The 21,327-nt window shown below is 36.4% G+C and overlaps 2 protein-coding genes across 2 annotated transcripts in view; one reads left to right on the top strand and one right to left on the bottom strand.

Annotated features, from left to right (window-relative positions):
* The window catches only part of LOC100740150 (N-alpha-acetyltransferase 15, NatA auxiliary subunit), a 45,379-nt gene extending 30,179 nt beyond the window's left edge, over positions 1–15,200 (top strand). Inside the window, exons 9-11 of the mRNA XM_003491258.3 lie at positions 12,894–13,087; positions 13,164–13,272; positions 13,425–15,200. Of these exons, the coding sequence (XP_003491306.1) occupies positions 12,894–13,087; positions 13,164–13,272; positions 13,425–13,942 (821 nt within the window). The 3' untranslated portion in view covers positions 13,943–15,200. The remainder of the gene's footprint in view (positions 1–12,893; positions 13,088–13,163; positions 13,273–13,424) is intronic.
* Positions 15,201–15,429: 229 nt separating this feature from the next.
* On the bottom strand, positions 15,430–18,511 carry LOC100741351 (deoxycytidylate deaminase). Its single transcript, XM_003491267.4, has 4 exons — positions 18,300–18,511; positions 17,977–18,218; positions 17,663–17,876; positions 15,430–17,398 (listed from the first exon to the last, which is right to left on the bottom strand). The coding sequence occupies exons 1-4, from the start codon at positions 18,347–18,349 to the stop codon at positions 17,302–17,304; spliced, it is 603 nt and encodes a 200-aa protein (XP_003491315.2). The 5' UTR covers positions 18,350–18,511; the 3' UTR covers positions 15,430–17,301.
* Between the last annotated feature and the right edge of the window lie 2,816 nt (positions 18,512–21,327).

The following is a 21,327-nucleotide window of genomic DNA, read 5'->3' as shown; positions in this document are numbered from 1 at the left end:
GTAACCAATGCGATCGTTCTCCAAACGGCTACTTTAGCCAATTCAATTACAAATTTCCCTTTTTTTGATACTTCTCTCGAGCGTATATAGTATACTTAGAAATAATTGCTGAATAAACGATTAGTATCGTAACATCTCAAAAAACTAAGGATTTACCTCTATAACTTCATTTATTGCAAGGGAATAACATAAACAATCGTAAATTTTCCCATTACAGTATTTAACACATTCTTCTTTATTCCCTGATTATTCACGTAGTCGATCAATTTAGTTTCTGAGCGATTCGTATCTGCTTCTGCGCTGTTCTCAGCCGAAAAAGTTGGATACAATGGAAATGATGGCCAAGTCTGACGCATGATATTCAAACGGACGTAAAGAAAAAGAAAGCAAGGAGGCAGGACAAAGCGCAGGGAGGATCGTCGAAGAGCATCCTGCTGATAGAATTTGAAAAAAGGCTTGTCGATGCACTCTCTCAACATGGTCGGGGATCACGACCTTGCCACGGCGAATCCGGGATTCGATCACGCTCGCCTTGCCGCGAGAGACCCGGTCGAAACTGGCCTTTTCTTTTCGTGCGTCGATCACGAAACCCACCATGGGAAGTTAACATTCCGGTGGCGTCGCTCCAGCGGTAACGTTAAGGCCTTTCCAGTCGATATTGCCACGAGATAGAAAGAGAGAGACTACGGATCCCTTTCTTATTTCTCCTCTATGAGCCACGCCTAGCACTTGCTCCGTGTAACCATTTGCACACACCCTTCACTACATATAGAACACGAGTGGGAAACGTGGGCGAGTCGTCGGCCACGATATATCTCGGCCGATGATATCGCTGGCAGTTTATCGGGCAAAATCCGCCGATCCCGAAACGAGAGAAAAGCTCTGAAGAAAAATTTCCGATGGAACGCTGGTGAGATCGTTTGCCGAGGTTTCAATCGAAGTTGTAGTTGCGCTATGGTCAGGGGAGGAAAGGTCACGGTGCGGTGGGATTTACGTACTGACTATGGTAGAGATGGAAGGTGAGCTTGATACGGATCATAAATTCGATCGATTGTTAAATCGTAACACGTTTTAGCAATTGATGCTTCGGGCAAAACGGGATCCAAGCGTCAGCGTATTGCAATTGCAGATAAGAATGTGATACGGTTGCGTTTAATTTAAAAGCGGATAGGCTATTCTGACGTAAAAGATAGGCAAATTTCACTGATTGCACGTTTTAGTTAATAGGTATTTTACTTATTAACGCGCGTGTAGGTTTAAGACAATACTCAATCGCTTAAATTATTATAATAATACATAATATTATTATACATAATATTATTATGTATTATTATAATACATAAATTATTATAATACATCGTTAACTTGTGAAAAGTGAAGATAATAAGAAGTATCGTACTACCTGTTATTTGCCGAGGTTATTGCAGTTTGATGACAAGGCTAGCTCAGTGTTTGCGTTCATTCGACAACGATCCTTATATGTATTTTCATCTTACGTCATAACGGCCAAGAATAGAGTAAAAGTAAAACAATTTCAAACAGTCTCAAACAACTCGGAGAGACGAAGACCGATCGATCCACGAAACAGGCATTTCCTCTATGGACCTTGTTCTACTCACTATATCTGGACTTATTGCTTGCTGCTATTTGCAAAATTTGATGCAACGCGCAGACGAGACCGAGGCACTGAAATCACGTTTCGCGTGAAATCTATTTTTCACCGGTTTCGCGCTCGTTATGAAACAAGAGTGGCAGGTCGAAGTGAATCAGTGAGAATCGATGAAGAAAAAGGCGAACGAATCCAGCTCCGATTTGCGTCACAGACCGAAAGGGGATAGTCTACGAGCGGATTGATGCACTTTGATCGCTTCGTGGAAGACGGTACGAAGACAATCCAGTTGATGATCATGGAAAGGTTCCACTTTTCGCTTCTAAACATGGATCGTCTCCATTAAAAATTTCATGTCAGAAAATAGATCAGCCTGAAAGATTCTATTCTTAAGTGTTTCTCATGCTTAATGGATAGGACGTATAGTAATAAATGGCACAGCTGAGAATGGGGTGAATAGTTTCTGTACCTTCTGAGAATAGATCTTCCATGCGCAATCAAATAGAATGTCTGGAATAAAAGTTTCGATAAATTTCTCAATTTGGCGTACTCTTTATTACGTTTTTATAAATTTTGAATATTTATATGGAGAGCTTTTTAAAGTGCTCGATCGAAACCGGGAACTTTCAAATTGTAAGATCGCTGGCTACGTATATTCGTGTTCTAACTGTTCCAAGTCGACGGAATCGCTTATGGCTATTTGTTCGAGGACAAGCGAACAATTGGCCAGAATGAAAATCACAATAGCACCGAGCCATTGTTGAAATTTGCCTAGCGTTTCTTACATACGTTTCATTCATCTTACGTTCCGAACGTACTTCCTTCTTATTTCGAACAATGTTTCTTATAACGATTTCCTGTATATTTATAAACTATTCCCTGCCATTAGAAAAATCATGTTTCGAATCGTTATATAAACGGAGCAACGACGTCTCTCCTCAAATTTCAATTAAGGACAATAGTATCGCTGTTCCACTCGGTGTTTATAGTTAAAGATCGATCGACAGTTATCGAGCTCACAGTGGCTTCTACATCAATTATAAATCATTTAACATCATTGCACCATGATATATCGTATCGAAGCGCGTCGAACGATCGAGCAAAGTCGACGGGAAGGCGCGTGTACGCAAAAACATCGGGAACTGTCCGGATCGATGATGAATCACGGTTCTTGACCGACCCGCGAATGTGAATAATCGATCGCAGCTTTCTCATGGAAGCGAACGAAGCTACGATCGTTTGGGCGTTCGAATGCTCGATACGCTTTGATCGGTCGTTGCTTCGGTTGACAATGCATTCGTCAGTGGTGCGTTCGAATTGTTCACCGTCTCATACACGCCATTACGGTCACGATACTCTTCGAATACGTAATATACCACTGAACCCACTGAATACCAGTCGTGTTCTTCGATCTGCATACAATGACCCGACGAGATACGAAGAACATTGTCGCAATTATTATCAGAACGCGTGCATCGGTTTTGATTTTTAAATATTTCATATCTAGTCGTTCTCTTTCTTCTTTTTTTCTTCTACTTTTTATATACGTACGTTGGCTACACACGCCCGTGGTTCTAGGAGGAATTTAACCTTTCTCCCATTCTTCTCACGAACGTTCGACTTCGTAAAAACGGGGGCATTGGTAACGTATTACGGCGATAAACGAGAATCGTGATTTAGTATAGAAGAGAATCGACACCACGAATTTTAAAATCGAACGAGTTTACTTTTTTCATATCGCGCTATTTATTGCTGTTACGATATTGTGGATAATATCTGTAAAAGCACGGTAAAATGGCGATGCCTTTGGTGGTATCGGCAAAAGCGTCAGATACCCTTTTGAAGTTACGTCAACGCGGTAGATCGAATATAAATCTTTGAACGTCATCACGATTATCATCAGACTTTCAGGGGTTAGACTCTTCAGTTACCTGTTTCGGCGTTCATTGTTCCTTTGTGCTTCCCATGGCTTATGTCCTTTTTGTATGCACTGCCGTCGCTCTTTTCGAATTCGTTTATATCGTTACGAACATTCTTTTCGCTAAAAATCGCGTGGTACTCGTGTATCACTAAAAATATCATGTTTAAGTAATTTCTGCAAAAATCTACGTAAAAATTGTCGAATCGGCATGAGTGGAAACATTCGATATTTACACTTGGGAATATTTTTTACCTTTTATATATCTTTATTTAAACGATTGCTTAAACGTTGCAGTAATCGAGAAAAAACGTTGATATACTCGCAACAACTCTAACAATCCTCAAATTGCAGACTAATACAGTAAGAAACGTTAAGAAATAACATAAAATGACTCACTACGTAAAATATTCGCTTTCAAGTACGAAAAAATTTTCTCTTAAAAATCGTACGAGCCAATGAATGTTTCTAGATATACAAAATTCACTAGCTTTCTACGACCATACAAATCGGTGGAGCATAAAATTGACCTATTCTTTAACCAAGCTGAGCACCAATTAATTTATTTGCACGATAAAAAGATTTACCGATGACAAGCAACATTTGTAAATACCACTTGCGCGAACGTATCGACTCGAGAATTGAGTTAACCCACGATCAGGAGATTAGGATCGCTTATCCCAGCCAGAGAACCGCCTCCCCTAAACGCTTTACATTTCACGTTCTTCGAATAATTCCGTCAGAGACGATCAGACAGTCTCGTAACTCGTAAATATCTGCCAACACGGATGAGATAGTACACGAATACCAGAAATGTACTGTTGCCGCTTACATAATGGACATGCGCATAAACAACAAATCTCGCGATTACTCACGGTCGAGCATTTGATTGAAAACGCATCTCTATTCCTCTAATAACTCAATAAAGTCGCGACATTGGATAACGTTAATTGAAATTACAAGCGATCCATTTACGTTCCAGCAACTTCGCACGGCGAAAAAGAAACGACGTCATCGAATACACGGTTTTTCCTTCGAGTTTGATTCTCACTGTAAACGCGTGTTAACGAATTCTCGCTAATTTACACGAATATTTCTGGATGATAATTTGTCCAACGTAACCCCTGCGTGATCCTTTGACATCGATATTTTTTGTTTTTCAGATGAATACGGATAATCGTGTTTCAATGATTATTTCTTCAGATTCGTTGAGAAAATGTTCCTATGGGCATCGCGTCTATAAATATTAACGTTAGACTGTGAATATTTATGCAATTCGAAAACAAAGGAATAGAAAGATTTTACATGAATGAATGAACTATGGAACTAGGAGAGGCTCGCGCTATTAAAGACGAACGGCGCTGGTAATTTCATCATAATTTGTCAGACCTTGTAACTACGCTCTACTACGACAAAATGAATAGTCTATATCCATGGTAATGGATTACGAAATGGAAAAAAACATGAGGCGGCACGCGTCGCAACGACGATCATAGGAGACGCGACTTTTTCTTAGCGATTACCGTCATTTTCATGGAGGAGCATTATCGTTCCTCGTTGCGTTCCTTATAATCGTGAAACACACTCGTATAATCGACAATTTCTGCATCGTCTGTTAATGGTGTACTACTTGCTGTCGCTGTTTCTTAGTATTGTTCAAGTACTTGGTAGAGAAGAGACGTCGATGAGAGTTGTTTCTAGGACGATGTCGTATGATCTGGAAGATTCTTCTGTAGTCTCTAATCGTCGAGTAATTTTTATTTCAGTTTAACATAACGTTATTGATAGAGATTCATGATGATTCGAGACTGAAGAATTATCGTATTGCGATTAGGGTTTTTTTGTTAACTGTTTTATTATTTAGTTGAGGTTGATCAATCGCTCGTATATTCTACGATTATATATAGAGCATCGTGATTGTTAAGTTTCTGGATATCGTGTATCATAGAAAGAATGTGATGACGTTGAGGGCGTTGCTTCTAAAATAACATTGCGTAAGCTGAAGAATTCAGTCGTGTGGTTGCCTTTTTTTCTCATTTAAGCGATTTTCTGTCAAGTTATAATCTGAACTTCTACATTGATAAATTTTTTATTACAAAGTCGTTACTTTAATTTTGAATTTCTATCCCCTTTCGTACCTTCAACTATCCATAGTCGATATGTATTGTCAATTAATGACAATCAACGTAACGTCACGTACTGTTGTCACTACATTTCCTAGTAGCACATGTCATTGAAATCGTATGGAAATGTCTGTGGCTATTGTATCTGACATGGCATTGTGCAGTTCGGGGAACCATTATTATGTCTAATCTTCGACCATTTTTGCTTTCTCCTTGAATTTTAGTCGAACGTACACGTGACCACACACGAGCGATATTTATTTAAAAAATCATGAAAATCTAGATACTACTTTTAAATTTAAATAACATTCTCTTTTGAGTTCAACATTAGGTAATCGATGGTTCTGCTCGTACGTAACGCCTTCCAAGTATTGCAGTTGTATTTATTGTTAAATATTGTACGACAACAATTGTCCAATTTATGTCTAAGATACAATCAGCGTTGTGCAACATAATGGATCTCAAAGTTACATTGTTGTTAGTTTTTTCCTGAATCTGTATTCTTGTGTGATCGATATTGTTTACGATTTTTACAGACACACATTGTTGCGTACCACGATTACGTAGTTCCAATAACTTTCGTTGTTAAGTTTTGTTTTACACCTTTCTCCGCTTTCAATTTCATATAACCGATAATCCTGGTATTGTCTCGTAACGTACAGTAATAAATAATCGGTTCCATTAGATTTCGAGGCGTTGATAACGTTCGAAACACAGGAAATCGCAATGGTCAGTTTGTTCTTGAGTCAAAGAGGTCCAATGCAATTTTATCTGCTCGTATAATAGATTTCTCGTTTTATCTAGAGGCCGTATTTTTCTATTCTAAAGTAAGTTTCAGTAAAGTAAGATACGCTTGTTCTGGAAAATTCGAAGAAACCAAGTTCGTTCGAAATAAACGTCAACCCGGAACAAAGCTCGATTGTTTCGATGCAAAGTGGTAAAAGTCGCTACGTACAGTTACGAAATCCTTTTCATTTTGAATTCACCTGGATTTCTGTCAACCGATTCCCCTCGACACTGACAAGCCTGCCGCATCGTTGCGTGCATTCCGATTGTTGACCGTATGTGCGTTCTTGAACTTCCGCTTGTACCGGTATTCACCACGAAAGTATCCGCACGACTCTACTTAGTGCTGCAGTAGAAATTACGCAACTCGAAACCCCGCATAACTTCAAATTAATAATCTTCTTTTATGTTTTTCAATACTCGATAGAAATATCTCGCGTTCCTACCAAGACAGAGTTATGAATAGCTGAAAGAAAAACTACGCGGCCATTAACCATTGAACGGCAAAGCAAAGTACTTCTTACGTAACGTATTACCTCGATAAATTTAACGTTATTGGACAAGTGGATGAAATGTGTAGTTTGTATGGCGTTAAGTATAGAACTAATTAAGCGCGGATGAGAACAAAGCTTTTCATTGGCCTCTCTTAGATTTAGCTTCCTCTTCTCTTTATAAAAGATATTCTTTATTCGTTTCAGATAAGCTTTCTTCGATATTCATTCAAAATTTCAACGTAGAATGCAATTAAAAAATAAAAAAAAAAAAAAAAGAAATAAATTTAGACTGATATCAATCAGTTTTCAAGGCTATCTCTACTCTCTCTAATATACACAATGTCTGGAAACGATACTTCACGATACTGTTAATTGCCTTTACTCTATGACATCAATTAAAGCTTTATTCTTCGCTCACTCGTTGTAACTTCATCAACGTTATTCCTTTATCGAGTATTGAGCAACAGATTACCAGTATCGTTTATCCATTTCCGCGTTCGACTTTCACCGAACGAAGGAAAACTTCATAGCGACATGATGCGATTATATGCGTGCAAAGGGCGCGAGGAAACGAAGGAAGGCAGCAGTGCGTCTCCCCGCGGCAAAAATCTAATTATTTATTGCCTTCGTTGTCCGTTAGATTGACTGAATACATCGAGGCTAGCGGTACCGCATACTAGACAACGTGCGAATTAATATTCAATGACCAATACATTTGCGTGGATTTCTTGGAAGCGCAACGATCGATTTCAATCGCTATTAAATTTATTCCTCCGTTTAACATGTTGATATATGTCGATATATTCTATCGTTATTTGATATGCTATTGATCTATTGGTATATCGGTATCGAACAATTTAATACGAAAGTGTTAAAAATCGAGTCATCTTCTAATCAAAAACTTCTGTAACTGTCAAATTTCGAACACTCTAATACGTTCATTAAGAGTGTTCGGATAGAATATACGAAAAGAATAACGTGTCTAAAAGGAAAAGGAAAACGTGTATAACTTCATTGAAAAAGAACTGCAACTGTTACATTATAGAGTGCATCGTTGCATTAAAAAATAATAAACTACTGCAAATATGCACATTTCGAAACCATTCGACTTTTCTCTTTATTCCGGATACAGTTGAATTTATTGAGTTTTATCGCGGTCCCCTGCGACGTCGATTAGCAAAAGTCGATTCGCACGATAAGCTAGGAAACCGCAGGAAGAAACAAAAATGGCTCGTTGAGGACGCTCGTGGGCGCATGTTTGCGACAGCGTGTGGCTAGTTAAATCGAAATAACAGCTGCACTTCTGCGTACTCGATTACGAAGATAAAAGCGTCATTTGAACATTTTTATTCGCCGTTCTCTCGTTGTTTCTCTCCCAGCGTTTTAATGACGGCGATTTAAGAAAGACGCACTGCCTTTTTGTATCCACCAACCTTGCCGCCCCCGTCATTTGCACTACTTGCTTGCAGCGTCTTACCTAACCGTAATTATTTCACCTAGCAAAACTGGATCCGTTGCACGCGTCAGATGCGTTTTATGCAAAGCGAAATTCCGACGTCGGTGCACGTATTTTTAAAACGCTGACGAGGACGTTTCGTACGGACGACAAATGGGGGACGTTGAGTTTTGGACAGCGCGTGCCGTTTGGGTTGATCGGTGACCTATTTCTAAGATAGGATTCAGGTTTATCGCTTTATCGAAGTGACCTGATTTAAAAATAATCCAGATACTTGAAGATGGAACTTGTAAAGCAAGGAAGAAAGAAGCGTTGAGATTTTAATTTGCGACGAAAAATAGAGATTATTTTCATTTTGAACTCACATTGGGTAATTGTACTATATATAATTTCAGGTTCAGGTAGAGCTTTTGTACGTATACTTATTGCGTGTATTTCTCGCTTGTTCCTGAGTATTTCTCAATATCTTCGCGAAAGATATAAATAAATATTTCTTTATGAAATTCAATCTGAAAGTTTTGAAAAATATTTAAATATTTTTTATTTGATAAAATGTTTTATATAAACAACGTTCGACAAGGATTTTATCGAAATTGATTGTCATTCCTACACTTACTGTAGATGTAGAGAATTTTTTAAAGGAGGTTGCAAAACGAAAAAGATGAAAAGTAATGTTAAAGGCTAGGATAAAAATACTCGGCATAGCGCTAAAAATACAAAAATACGATCACGTAGGAAACAAAGGGTGTGACGATCCTACACAAGCAAACACGAAAGAAATTGCCGAACACGAGTTTACTCGCGCTTACTTTCTACCGCTACCAGAATCGTGTGAAATTCGTCAGACGCGATCCAAATAGAAATCATCGATCGTCGAACCGCGAGGGCCAGCATGCGCCATTTGGAATTGGAATTCGACGCGCAATTACGATGCTCCTCTACAACGTCACTACTTTCGTAATGGAAAGAGGGCCTCGTCGATAAAATCGAATTTTCGAGGCGTTGCCCATAGCGGGAAATCGCGATTCGGAACGATTTCCTCGATTAACAAGACCGTGTCAACGCATATATTTATGAGCCTGTAGGAAGATTAAAAAGTGCAAAGCATTCGTACGCAGAAACGTATGAAATGTCCAAGGTATTGGTTATAATTTAATCGCAGATATCTATGCAAATTGAAATATCTTTACCAATGTAATTTAAGAAATGTAATTTAAGAAAAGAACCTAAGATCTATTTCGCCTACCAAATATTTTAACGAATATTCTTCTTTATAGTTTCGAGTTATTAAATGTGCATTCTATACATTTTTATACCTTCAAATTTGTATAAATGAATAAAAATCCGCGGTTTACTCGCAATTATTTTGGAGTTAAGCGAAAATGATTTAGGGTAGCATTTCTTTAGTTGCGTTTGCAAAAATAGGAATTTGCATAAAAATCCACGATCTAATGATCACACTGTGGTAATCGATGGGGATGAGATTTGCATAAACGTCGTTGCGTGCGGGTACCGCCTGTTGCTCCACATTCCGCAACGCGGTCGTAATGCACGCTGGCAAGGTCCCCCTTTGTCAAGGATGAAAAATTCTTCGCCTGTCAGCCGCATACCGGTCCCTAATTGCCGACGATATTTTCCCGCGCCACTCAGACCAATTAAAATCGCTGACCGTTCGATACTGGTCTTTTGAAACGAGTTAGATCTATTGTAGGTATAAGATGATTGATTGTTTGGAATAGAAGTCCGAGGGATAGCCCTTGCGGCGCATTTATGGAATTGTGTAAATCAAATTTGACACGCGAAGACTTTTTATGTACAGTCCTTATTCTTTGAAGTGATTGATTCGAAGTGATAATATATCGAAGATACAGGGTATACACGTACAACGATACAAACGAAAGTAATTTTTCTTCTTGTCATTGAAAACCAATGAAAAATGTAAACCTATATGTGTGTATACATATACACATACAAAAATACACATGGAAATGTTGTATATTGTTATAAACATACTCGTAGGAAGGGAATAAAAAATGAGACACGAGTAGAAAATAGTGGGAAAACAGGGTTAAATTGAGATTTTGTAAGACAGCAATACCACGAATGATGTCCAAACGCTAAGAATGACACGCGCTAAGATTTATTCGTCGACTATTTTATGAAGACGAGAGAGAAAAAGAGAGATAAGCACTGATTACGTCAAAGTCTTTAATTATCCTCTGTGTCTCCGTTTTTACCATTGTTTGCACAAATTACGTTATCATTTTGCGTGGTTGTGCAACCCAAGGCTGGAGACGTGATACGTTTCGGATACATTCAATACATCGTCAATGATAACCTTTATTTTTTCACGCTCGATAAATGTAAAATAGGAAACCGAATTACATCCTCAAGATTGAACGGAACAAGATCGAAGAGATCGAACAAAGATGAAGAAACCAAACTTCTATCGTTCACGATTATGATCGATCATATCTGAGAGCTCATTTTGATTTTTTTCTCGATTATCTCGTAATATTCGCGTGTTGTCGTGTTCTCGTTGGACGTCATCATCACTGTTTTAACCATTGTTTTCGTAGAATACGTTATCACGGTGTGTGATTGTACAATCTGACGGTGGTGTAATATGTGTGTTTTAAAAACACAGTCAATGATAATCTTTATTTTTACACGCTTAATGAATATAAGGAAGGAAGCCAAATTACATCTTCAAGGTGAAATCGAACAAAATCGTGGAGATCGAGCAAAGGTGAATAAATCAAACATCTATGTATTGTGTACAATTAAGATCGATCGTATACTCTAATTCATCGATTTCTTCCTCGTCTATCTCATAATAATCGCTTGTTATCATACTCAAAAGACATTTAAAAAAAAAAAGAATCAAATGACACATCGTCCCAGAGACAACTGCATAACATATTGTGTAAATATTATTATTTCTATTTCATCACACGATTGAACTATCGAATATTCTTCGTTTCTACTTGCTTCCAAAATTTTTTTCGTTTCGATATCGTTTGCAAATATAATCAGACCTCGTGATGAAGATGGTTCGATGGCTACAGGAAAAGAACAAAAAATCATACGTGCGTAGTCACGAATTTACGAAGCATAGAGCCAGTCTCTCTTTCTACCGCGTCCAAATAACGCATTGGCTGTTCCTTACATAATTGGAAAGCGCGCAAGTGATTTTCGTGTTATAAAACTGCATTAATAGGACGGTAATTAAGCCGTTAATGCCCACTGAGCAAGTTAAGTGTAGGGGAATTAGCGCAATAAACTCGAACCTCCTCGACCGCTTCGAACAGTACTTTCCACGATTAATTATAAATCAGAGTGATCGATGCCGGGACTCGTTGCAAATTTTCATCTAATTAGAAAAGAAAAGTTTTCGTCAGAAGCCTGGCGATCCTATCGATAAACACGATGTTGCAACCACCTCTTCTAGCATCCTTGTTTGAATATTTTTATTAAAATTATACGTTGCTTGCGTAATTACCTTTCTTTCTTTTTTTTCACGGAAAAATCGATCTCGAAAAAAGCTTCCTGACACGGGGTCCGTCTTACTCAATTCTTGCACGGTCTGACAAAATTTTACAAGGCACGGTCGCCAACTAATATTTCGTTTTTATAAATAGAGCACTCCTATACTATAAAGTTGAAACTATAAAATCTATTCGGGAAGTTGATCGCGATCACGATCGCGATAGGGACAGGTTCCACCTTTCCCTCCGGTAAGTTACGATCTCTCACGGGTAGTGTCGGCGGGACTGCACGTGACCGCGGTGCACGCGTGACACGTGCACGCATGCCAGACCTACAAACAGCTGTCAGTAGGTCTGACCACGACCAGAGGCGAGGAAAAGTTAGAAAACGTTTTGCGAAACCGACCGGAATCGCTTTTGCCGCGCGACGGAACCGCTTGACCTTGGTTCGACACAGCTCGGGCGAGCTCGCGCCGGTAAAAGTGGTGTGCGTGTCGAAACCGCGTCGGGGACAGTTTCAGCGTTCACGTATTTATCATTGCTGCAATTACGATGATATTACGGTACTTGAAAATTCAGGACAACAGGGGAATTTCTGCTGTTAGACGCAATTTACGTGCGCTCGCTGGAAAAAAGGTACAAGGCGGCTCGTAAACTAGTTATTGAATAAACCGTTGAATAAACGCGTGTTTCCAGCCTTAGGGCAATTGAACGAGTTTAGATCTTTCAATTAGGGTACGATGAATTGGCATTTTGATTCTTTGCCTATAGACAGCAGGGTTGAATTAAGGGAATTCCTAATGAGTGTAATTTCTAAGAATTGATGAAATTCTCTCCAAATGAATTTCCAATGACAAGAATAGTGTTCGACATCGTTGATGTATCATGTAATGACGGCTGTTTATCAAGTTTATCACTGGATTTATATTTCGTTCAATCATAGCAACTCAATTTATCGGTAATATTATTACCATCGTAATCGTGCATGTTAATAACTTGTTTTCGTTTTCATTTTACAGAAAATCTAGCGCCATCAGAATTGAAGAAATTGAGAAACAAGCAAAGAAAACAACGTAGAAAGGCTGAACTGGAACGACAACAGGCTGCCCAAGCCCAAGAAAAGAGGGAACAGCACAATAAGTCGCGGCAACAGACCGATCCCGATTTAGAACAGCCTACGCTAGATGAACTTATACCAGAGAAATTGGAAAGGGTCAGTAAATCGTGTAAATCCGACGAGTTAATGTCCTCGATATGATATGAAATTTGATTCGAGCTATTATTTTCAGGTTGAGGATCCTCTCGAGCAAGCAATCAAATTTTTACAACCACTGCAAGACTTGGCATCGAACAGAATAGAGACGCACCTTATGGCATTTGAAATATACATTCGTAAAGGTACGTAGCAGTACAGCATTGGTGACACAAATCATTTGTAACATTCTTGTTAAAGAAAAAGATTAATAATTATAGTTGCAAATAATCATTGATTTTTAAAGCAATGTATTTTACTATTAGATTTCATTTAAAAAATTAAACGCCTTTTGCAGGTCGTACGTTGTTAATGTTAAGGTCGATAAAACGTGCGCATGGTCTAGATCCTAACAATCCGGACCTCCACACGTGCCTGGTACGTTTCATGTTGCATACTAACCGCTCGCCGTCTGAAGGACCAGTAGGCGAGGTAGTAAAGCGACAAACTGCAGGAATCTACTCGACTTCAACGCCCACTCAATTGAACGCGGAATTCCTAAAAAAGAATCGAAACTCACTGCCGCATTTGCTTCAGGGTGCGAGGATGTTGTACGTCCTGGACCCGTCCGCTCAAACAAAGGCTCTCTCCCTCGCCACAAACATTGATGATCTCGAAGGTGTAACACTACAGAATTGTACAAAAGTATTGGAATCGTTGCGCAATGGTGACTTTGGCCATTGCGACTCTACAATCGCCGACTATATGGCGAAATGTCACAAATACTTCCCATACGCGACCGCTTTTCGACCGCCGGAGACAAAGCTGACGGTGACGATCAAGCATCAAGAGAAAGAGAATTCCATCAAGAACTGATCCAGGCACGCGCTATCCAGCGTTAGCGAATCATTGCGTAGTTAGACGACGAGGCAATGGAGGAGGAGTGTGCTGAGATTCGCTCTGATCTACGTTTAAGAAAAAGAACAAAAAAAAAGAGCAAAGAAACTAACGTTGAATGTAAAAGGCACGCGGACGAATGAACATATGTAGTGAAAGAAGAAGCGAAATTGGCGGATTTAATATTGATAATTATTAAACATGTATTATATACGAACTGTTCCTGGGAAGATTCATGTAGTGTGAACAGTGCTGGGACAGTGCTGAATAAATAATCTTTAATAATAAATTATAACATGATGGGACGCGAGACAAGCGCCTCTGGCACGGTCCCGAATTTTAGGTGAACGAAGAAAAGGATGGCTTTAGCTAAATATTAATTAACAATTGGAACAGAACGAATTAAACGAGCACTCTATCAACAGAGCGGTCACGTTGAAAAGAAGGATTGACAAAGTGTGAAAATGTTTAGTGCATAGATGGGATTGGGGCAGGGCAGGGAGGGATGGGGTGAAGTACAGTGTGTAAAATATATGACGTGCGTAAACTAACACATTGGTACAAAATACAAGACTTGTATACATTCGTATGCGCGTTCTATGAATATTTCTACTTGATGTTAAGGTGTACTATTTTCAGCGATGTCTACATAAATACTCTACTGTGTAGAGTTGAGAAACTAGACGATCATCGAGCACCGATAATTGTACCACGCATGTTCGTCGCTACTTTTTGAGAATAGACTTTGTTCCAAGTCATATACTAACTTCTCCAGTTCACTTCATTCGCAAAAACCGTTCAAACTTGTCAAGTGAACGATCTAATGTTTTTCTTCTAGAAACACGATTTTATTCCTGTGTTTAAAGCCAGGGTAATAATCTACGTTTGGATTGGAGCCCTGATATTCCATCGAGATAGCAGTCAATATGGAAATAGCATCCATTTGCGAAAGTCTCTGTGAAAGTTATTATAAGAACAATAAAAGTGCATATATTGTGTACGCAGATTACCAAAGTATATGATAAATCGAAAACAATAAGTGTCAATAGCAAAACAAGCAAACGAAAAAAATATCATACATCTGTATGTCAACGGATTACAGAAATTTTAATAAAAGGTAATGTTCAAATTTACCGATACAAATCGAACTATGTTATGATTGCCTCGTTTATTTTTTGAAATACCAGTACATACTTATAAGTCGTGAGTTTCCTTGAATGAAAAAAAAGTAAAAGAATTCAATAAGATACAGATACTAAAAACTAGTGATAATGTTTGTATATATTTCACCTACTACTTTAACGATATATATGTATAAATACATATACACACACATTTCCTATCTTATTTAAGTCATAGAGTATAATTTTGCGATTAGTTAATATTATGCCAATGTTGAAAGCTCATTCAAAGTCGACTTAATGGTAATCATAAAAATAAGATATTTGCATCAAGTCATAGTAATGTATATTTAACATTTCAATTCATTCGTAACATACAATGGACAAAAACTCAATACGTACATCCAAAGTTAATCGATGGAATAATCTTCTATCAAAATATAATGAACATAATTGTATTGATTAAACTGATACCTTCTGTAAATGCATGGAATGTTTCTCAGGGCTACATAAATAATGTCGTAACATAAGCGATAATGTAGAAGTTTTACTCATTCACTTTACCATTAGTCATTTAATTATTGTACAATGCAAAGGAAATATGATATGACCACCATGCTAGTCTATCGATATACGAAGTGTTTCTTCTTGTAAAAGACTATCATTAGAAAAATTAATGCATATTATCATGCACCATTCGTGTCATACTCAACTTTTCGACCATGCATCTACCGAAGTGTTGCTATCTTTTAATACTATTTTTTTTTTATAATACATTATTTACAGTACGCTTAAACTCCTGCATAATTATTACATTTTGAAAAAAAGATATATATATATATATATATATATTATATATATATTAATTGCTCCAATCTTTATCGGAGGTTGTTACCTCAGTATAAAAATTTCTACTCCGCTCATAACTAATTATTAAATCTTTAAGAAATAAACAATGTTGATTAAGGATGGTACATTAATTTTTAGAAGATTCAGTTTAGATTTGCCTTTGAGTCCTTGATTTAATCGTACGAGCAAACGATAAGCATGGGTACCTCAACCCATATCCTCTTCCATCTCCTCATGTAAATGAATTCATCATATAGGCTTCATGCAAAATTTTTCAACGTATACGATTACGTTCTAAGGTGATTTGTTATTCGAATTAAAAAGACTATAAAAAAAGGACATAAAACAGAAAAGAATAAAAATTGGAAAATGAAGTCAATGATTATTTAAATGTGGTTATTACTTTAATCATTGTATTAGTAATATACTGCCATTTGCAATAAGCTGTTATTATATTTTCTGCAACCGCTATTTACAGATTGAATAGTTTATGATTTGTGCAAAAATTGCCCAAATTTTATGGTATTAAAGGATAACGTTTATAGCCAAGTACGCTTTTTACAAACGTTAATATCTGTGTTTATATATAAAATACCCATACATTTTTACAATATTAAATATTTTTCTATATGATGAATTCAATCATCACGTATAATTACTTTCTTTATGTAACTTTTCTTCATTATAGCGGTGTTTACAAACGTGAAGTAATATTTTAAAGACAAGAACATGGATATGTATAGTATGTATATAAACGTATCATTATCGTATGCATCAAAACTCTGTGTTCAATTCCTGTTTGTTGTTACATTAATAACAAGTCAACATGAAAATATTATATCACGTATCAACAATCGCCTCTCCTTCAGTCGTTTTGTAAAAAATGATATTGAAATATTATTTTATCATGGAAATGATACACACTTGTTACATGTTTCTACCATGCCATATTTGATCATACTACTATTTACACTTGTACAGTACATCGTTTGCAATACTGTTGCAGATAATATTACATCTTGATAAAAGTATAGTATCTTTGTATTATTGCTAAATTCTTTCATTTTCTGTACATTGTTTTATTTATTTTCCATATTATATGGATAATGTTAAAACTACAAATAGACCTGTAAAAATTTAAAATAGGGGTATTTCTATTTTCCATTTGTACCTAATTTAGTTTTGCATGTAAATAATGATAATCAGTCTTTTTACAGTAAAACTGTAATTCATGTTTATGTTAAAGAATTAATATTACAGATTTAAACCTACAAAATGTCATTAAAAAATGAAATAAATCATGAATATATACACTGGAAAGTTTTTCATTACAGACATTGTCATCTTTGTCACTTACATTATTTTTGTTCAACTACTTCCATTTTCAATATTTATTTCCTTATCTTCAGTAGAGTCAATCTCATCAAAATCAATAATTAACTTTTTGTGCTTAGGAACATATTTGCTAGAAAAAAAGATTTACAATGTTATTAAATAATACTACAACAATAGCGTAATATTCTAAATGAATTAATGTTAATACAGTTTAGACGTACATTCTGCACATATTGAAACGCATGTATTAAATACTAGAAATTTGAATTTTAATTAATAATTTTAAGGAAATAAATCATGTCAAGTAATACAAGTCTTATGGTTTCTTGCCATAATCTGACGCTTATACAAATTTAATAAGAATAAATATATGCAATCTGCATAATTCAAATACCTGTATGTAACGCCTACGGCATCGAACATTCTTTTTGCAGCTTGAATTTTTTTCTTCTTTGCATATTTATCTGACACATATTTGACTGTTTTTATTCCAGACTGTATTATTACTTTAGCACATTCATTACATGGAAATAGAGAAACGTATATGGTACAATTTTTAATATCTTTACAGCCTGTATTTAAAATAGCATTAACTTCTGCGTGACATACTGCAAATTCATTATTATCATTGTTACAATACAATATTACATTATATTATATAATACAAATATAATCATCTTGAAAATTAATGAGATGTTATTAGCTCACCATATAAAGTCTTTGTTTCCAATGGATCGACAGACTCTTTAGTCCAAGGAAAAACATCATCGCTACAACCATTGGGCATTCCATTATATCCAATACCTACAACTTGCTTCTGTTCATTTACTATACATGCTCCAACTTGAGTACGAGGATCTTTGCTACGTTTTGCACTTAAAAAGGCGAGAGCCATAAAATAATCATCCCAATCTATATAGCTTTTTCTTTTATTGCTACTAGGCTGCTCACTATAAAGATACAAAATTCAGGTTACATCAATTAAGTAACTATTTATTTTATTAAAGGTTAGAATATCGTATGTAATATACTTTTCGGAGTTGATTTTTTCGATAATTTTGTTGTCATTTTTTGATGTCATTTTTGTTAAATTTTATAATTATATAACTTTTACAAAGAATTTCTACTTGTAGTATAATTCAAACTACTTAGTTAATAAATAACAACACGACACGCTACCGTACACGTTAGAAATTAAGACTAAAATAATATTTTACCAAGGTAGGAAATACACCCTTGAAATAGTCATTAACAAGAAAGGCGTGTTCAAAATTCCGTCATCCAGTTAAACTATTACAAAAGGCCGGTTTGCAAGCATATATAGAAAACAAAAATCATTGCATCATTACAATATATACTTAGGATTCAATAACTAATTATTTAAAGTGCCTGTATAGTTATTTAAAACACAATTATTCTATTATTTTGGAACTTTGAAATTAAAATTTTAAACTTGTAGTTGCGCTATCTACAGAGTAACAGGTGAACTACAGTAAAGGTGGCGCTATCTACAGAGGAACAGGTGAAATACAGTAAAGGTTGCGCTCTACAAACTGTACAGGGTATATATTTTCAGGTATGAGAAAGATTTCTTTACAGCCGGATTATTCATGATAAAGTGTCAAACATATATATAATATCTTATAAAAAATAGAATGACATACCATAAAGCATAATTCTAATTTTCTTAAAACTATTGAATTACATTAATGTCAGTTTGGAAGAAAACAATAAATAAAATTAATTTATCAAGATTGCAGAATAATTGATCTTGAAAATAGTAAATCAACAATAACTTTTGAAGTATGATTCATACATGTAATAATCGGTGCATGGTAGAGCTTAGGGCAAGTTTCTTAGACACGACAATGGTAGTTCCTGGTACCGATAAATCATTGTTTTCATTTTCAATTTATTCTTATACTCATCTTCAGCACATTATAAATTAGTACATAGTATATGTTTTAATTTTCTATCTATTATACTTGTATATTATTTTATATTGAAATCGATTTAAAGTATTTATAGACAGTTTCGTCGGAAATAATATTGTATGATATATATACATATTACCATTACAAATTGAACAAGTGGAATACAGATAATAAACAGAGGAGTTACATGCGAATCGCGAAATCGAAAAAAGTGCTAATATTTCATGATATGTTTCGTGAGCCTCGCAATTGAATTTGTGAGATAATGCTTGGTGAGTGGCTTATCGAAACATACATTTACTGATAATTTGTCAGTTTATTATGATAAATTTAAAGAGTGTAATATTTCTTAATTATTCTACTTAATATTAAATGTTAGTTATTGGGGAAGATATTTGTTTTTTATATTTCTACTCTCTTTTTTTTACAATTAAATCACTATGCTTTAAAGATGTATATCTGTATCTAAGTGAGGATATTTGTTTACCATCGATAATAAATGATAAACGAGCTAAATCGTTCGGAATCCCAAGCTGCTGAGGCTTTTTTAAACGCCTGCTACACAAATGAGTATACTTGGGCGCGGCACTGTAGACACGTTTTTCAGGCCTCAAGTATACTTAGCGCTCCCTATAAAAAGGGCTAATAATTCGTGGATTACAACGCCCTTTACATAATCAGGAGGTTGTAATTAGTTTCCGCGTTAAATGAAATTACTTTCTTATAATTGTATGAATTTTAACTAGTAAGTAATCACGAACAATGGGATCTGGTATTTCCCAATATAACTTTCTAATGCTTTACGTATTAAAAGAATAATATTTTTCAATAATAAATAGTTTTATTGAAAACAGTATCTAATATGTAAATCTAAATTTCAACGAGAACTTATACATTATATGCTAAAATATTCTAACTGTACCTTACATCATGAGCAATGAAAATACTGTTTTCAATGCATGCTTATTCTAGTCTCGAACACGCTATAATATTTTACGATACGTCAGTACGAGTAAGAGTGCAGCTACTGAATGAAAAGAGGTTTCTTCCGCCAGGTAACGCGGCTAATAAAGTAATTTGCAGGATCGTGACGCTATTCTTTGGGGAACCATCACACCCTCGGAACTTTCTTCACGCACGTGTATTACCGTTTAATTGTTCCCCACATCCCTGTTGTGCATATTACATCTCCTCTCCTTTATTCACTTTATATTAAATTAATAACCACGCAATCATAATAAAACTCAATTAATCACAGAACTTTCAACTCATTATATTTCTTCCTGCAACTGTATAAATAGAAGAAAACGTTAAAATTATCCATCGATCTTCTAATGCTTTCTTCCATATATTTTCTGTTAATATTTCTTATTTCTCTAGAAGGTAAACAAATAAAGTACTGAAAGCATCCAACTTGAACAACGTACGCACACACGCAAAGAATCGAATTTCTCGACAGCACGAAGTGATAAGGGGTAGCTCGACGATGCCGAAAGTTGGTCCAGGGAGGAGGATACGAAGGATAGTATTGCTGGCCGGCAGAGAACGGCGAGTATTGATTAAGGGGTTCGTAGGGAGGTATCCTCGTAGTCGAGGGGATTTGCTCTGTAAATGCGCGCGGGGTTAAATGGAGGGGGTAGTCATGGGGTTGAAGAACACCGACACGAGCCGACGGGGGTGTTTGGCCGATGTACTTGTTCGGGGGATTGCACCCAGTGGGTGCGTGTAAAACGCATGCGCGTCGTAACTCCGCTTTCGTACGCATGCACATTTCTGCGTGTATTTACAGTGCACGGTTGCCGAGCCGGTACGCATTGGCGGTTTGCACGTGGTATTCCCGGTGATTGACGGACAAAAGAAAGGGGGTTCGAGCTGCAAAAACTACGAAAGTAAAAAAGAGAAAAGGCAGTCAAAAGAAAAGTAGCTTGTCTCTCGGGCCGTATATATATATATAATCTTTCGAGCAAGACGTATACATCTTCGTAGCGAGACTCGCGTGTGAACGATCGCCTATCTCTCTTCGACTCACAGTCTGAGAGTAACGAGAGTGATCTCTGTCAAAGTCGCGTCTCGCGTGGCGTTTAGTGTACGCCGGTACATACGTGAAATACACAATATAGTGGCC

Source organism: Bombus impatiens, unplaced genomic scaffold, assembly GCF_000188095.3.
Source record: "Bombus impatiens unplaced genomic scaffold, BIMP_2.2 scf_0543, whole genome shotgun sequence".
Classification (NCBI taxonomy): domain Eukaryota; kingdom Metazoa; phylum Arthropoda; class Insecta; order Hymenoptera; family Apidae; genus Bombus; species Bombus impatiens.
The sequence above is the reverse complement of the archived record's forward strand: the minus strand, read 5'-3'. Positions and strand labels throughout refer to the sequence as shown.

Bases quoted from the DNA above. Each gene is read 5' to 3' on its own strand.
- LOC100741351 (XM_003491267.4), bottom strand. From the start codon at position 18,349: ATGACATCAAAAAATGACAACAAAATTATCGAAAAAATCAACTCCGAA. The intron at 17,877-17,976 runs GTGAGCTAATAA...ATGAATTTGCAG, and splicing joins GGAAACAAAGACTTTATATG to TATGTCACGCAGAAGTTAAT. The intron at 17,399-17,662 runs GTATTTGAATTA...CTTTTTTTCTAG, and splicing joins GCCGTAGGCGTTACATACAG to CAAATATGTTCCTAAGCACA.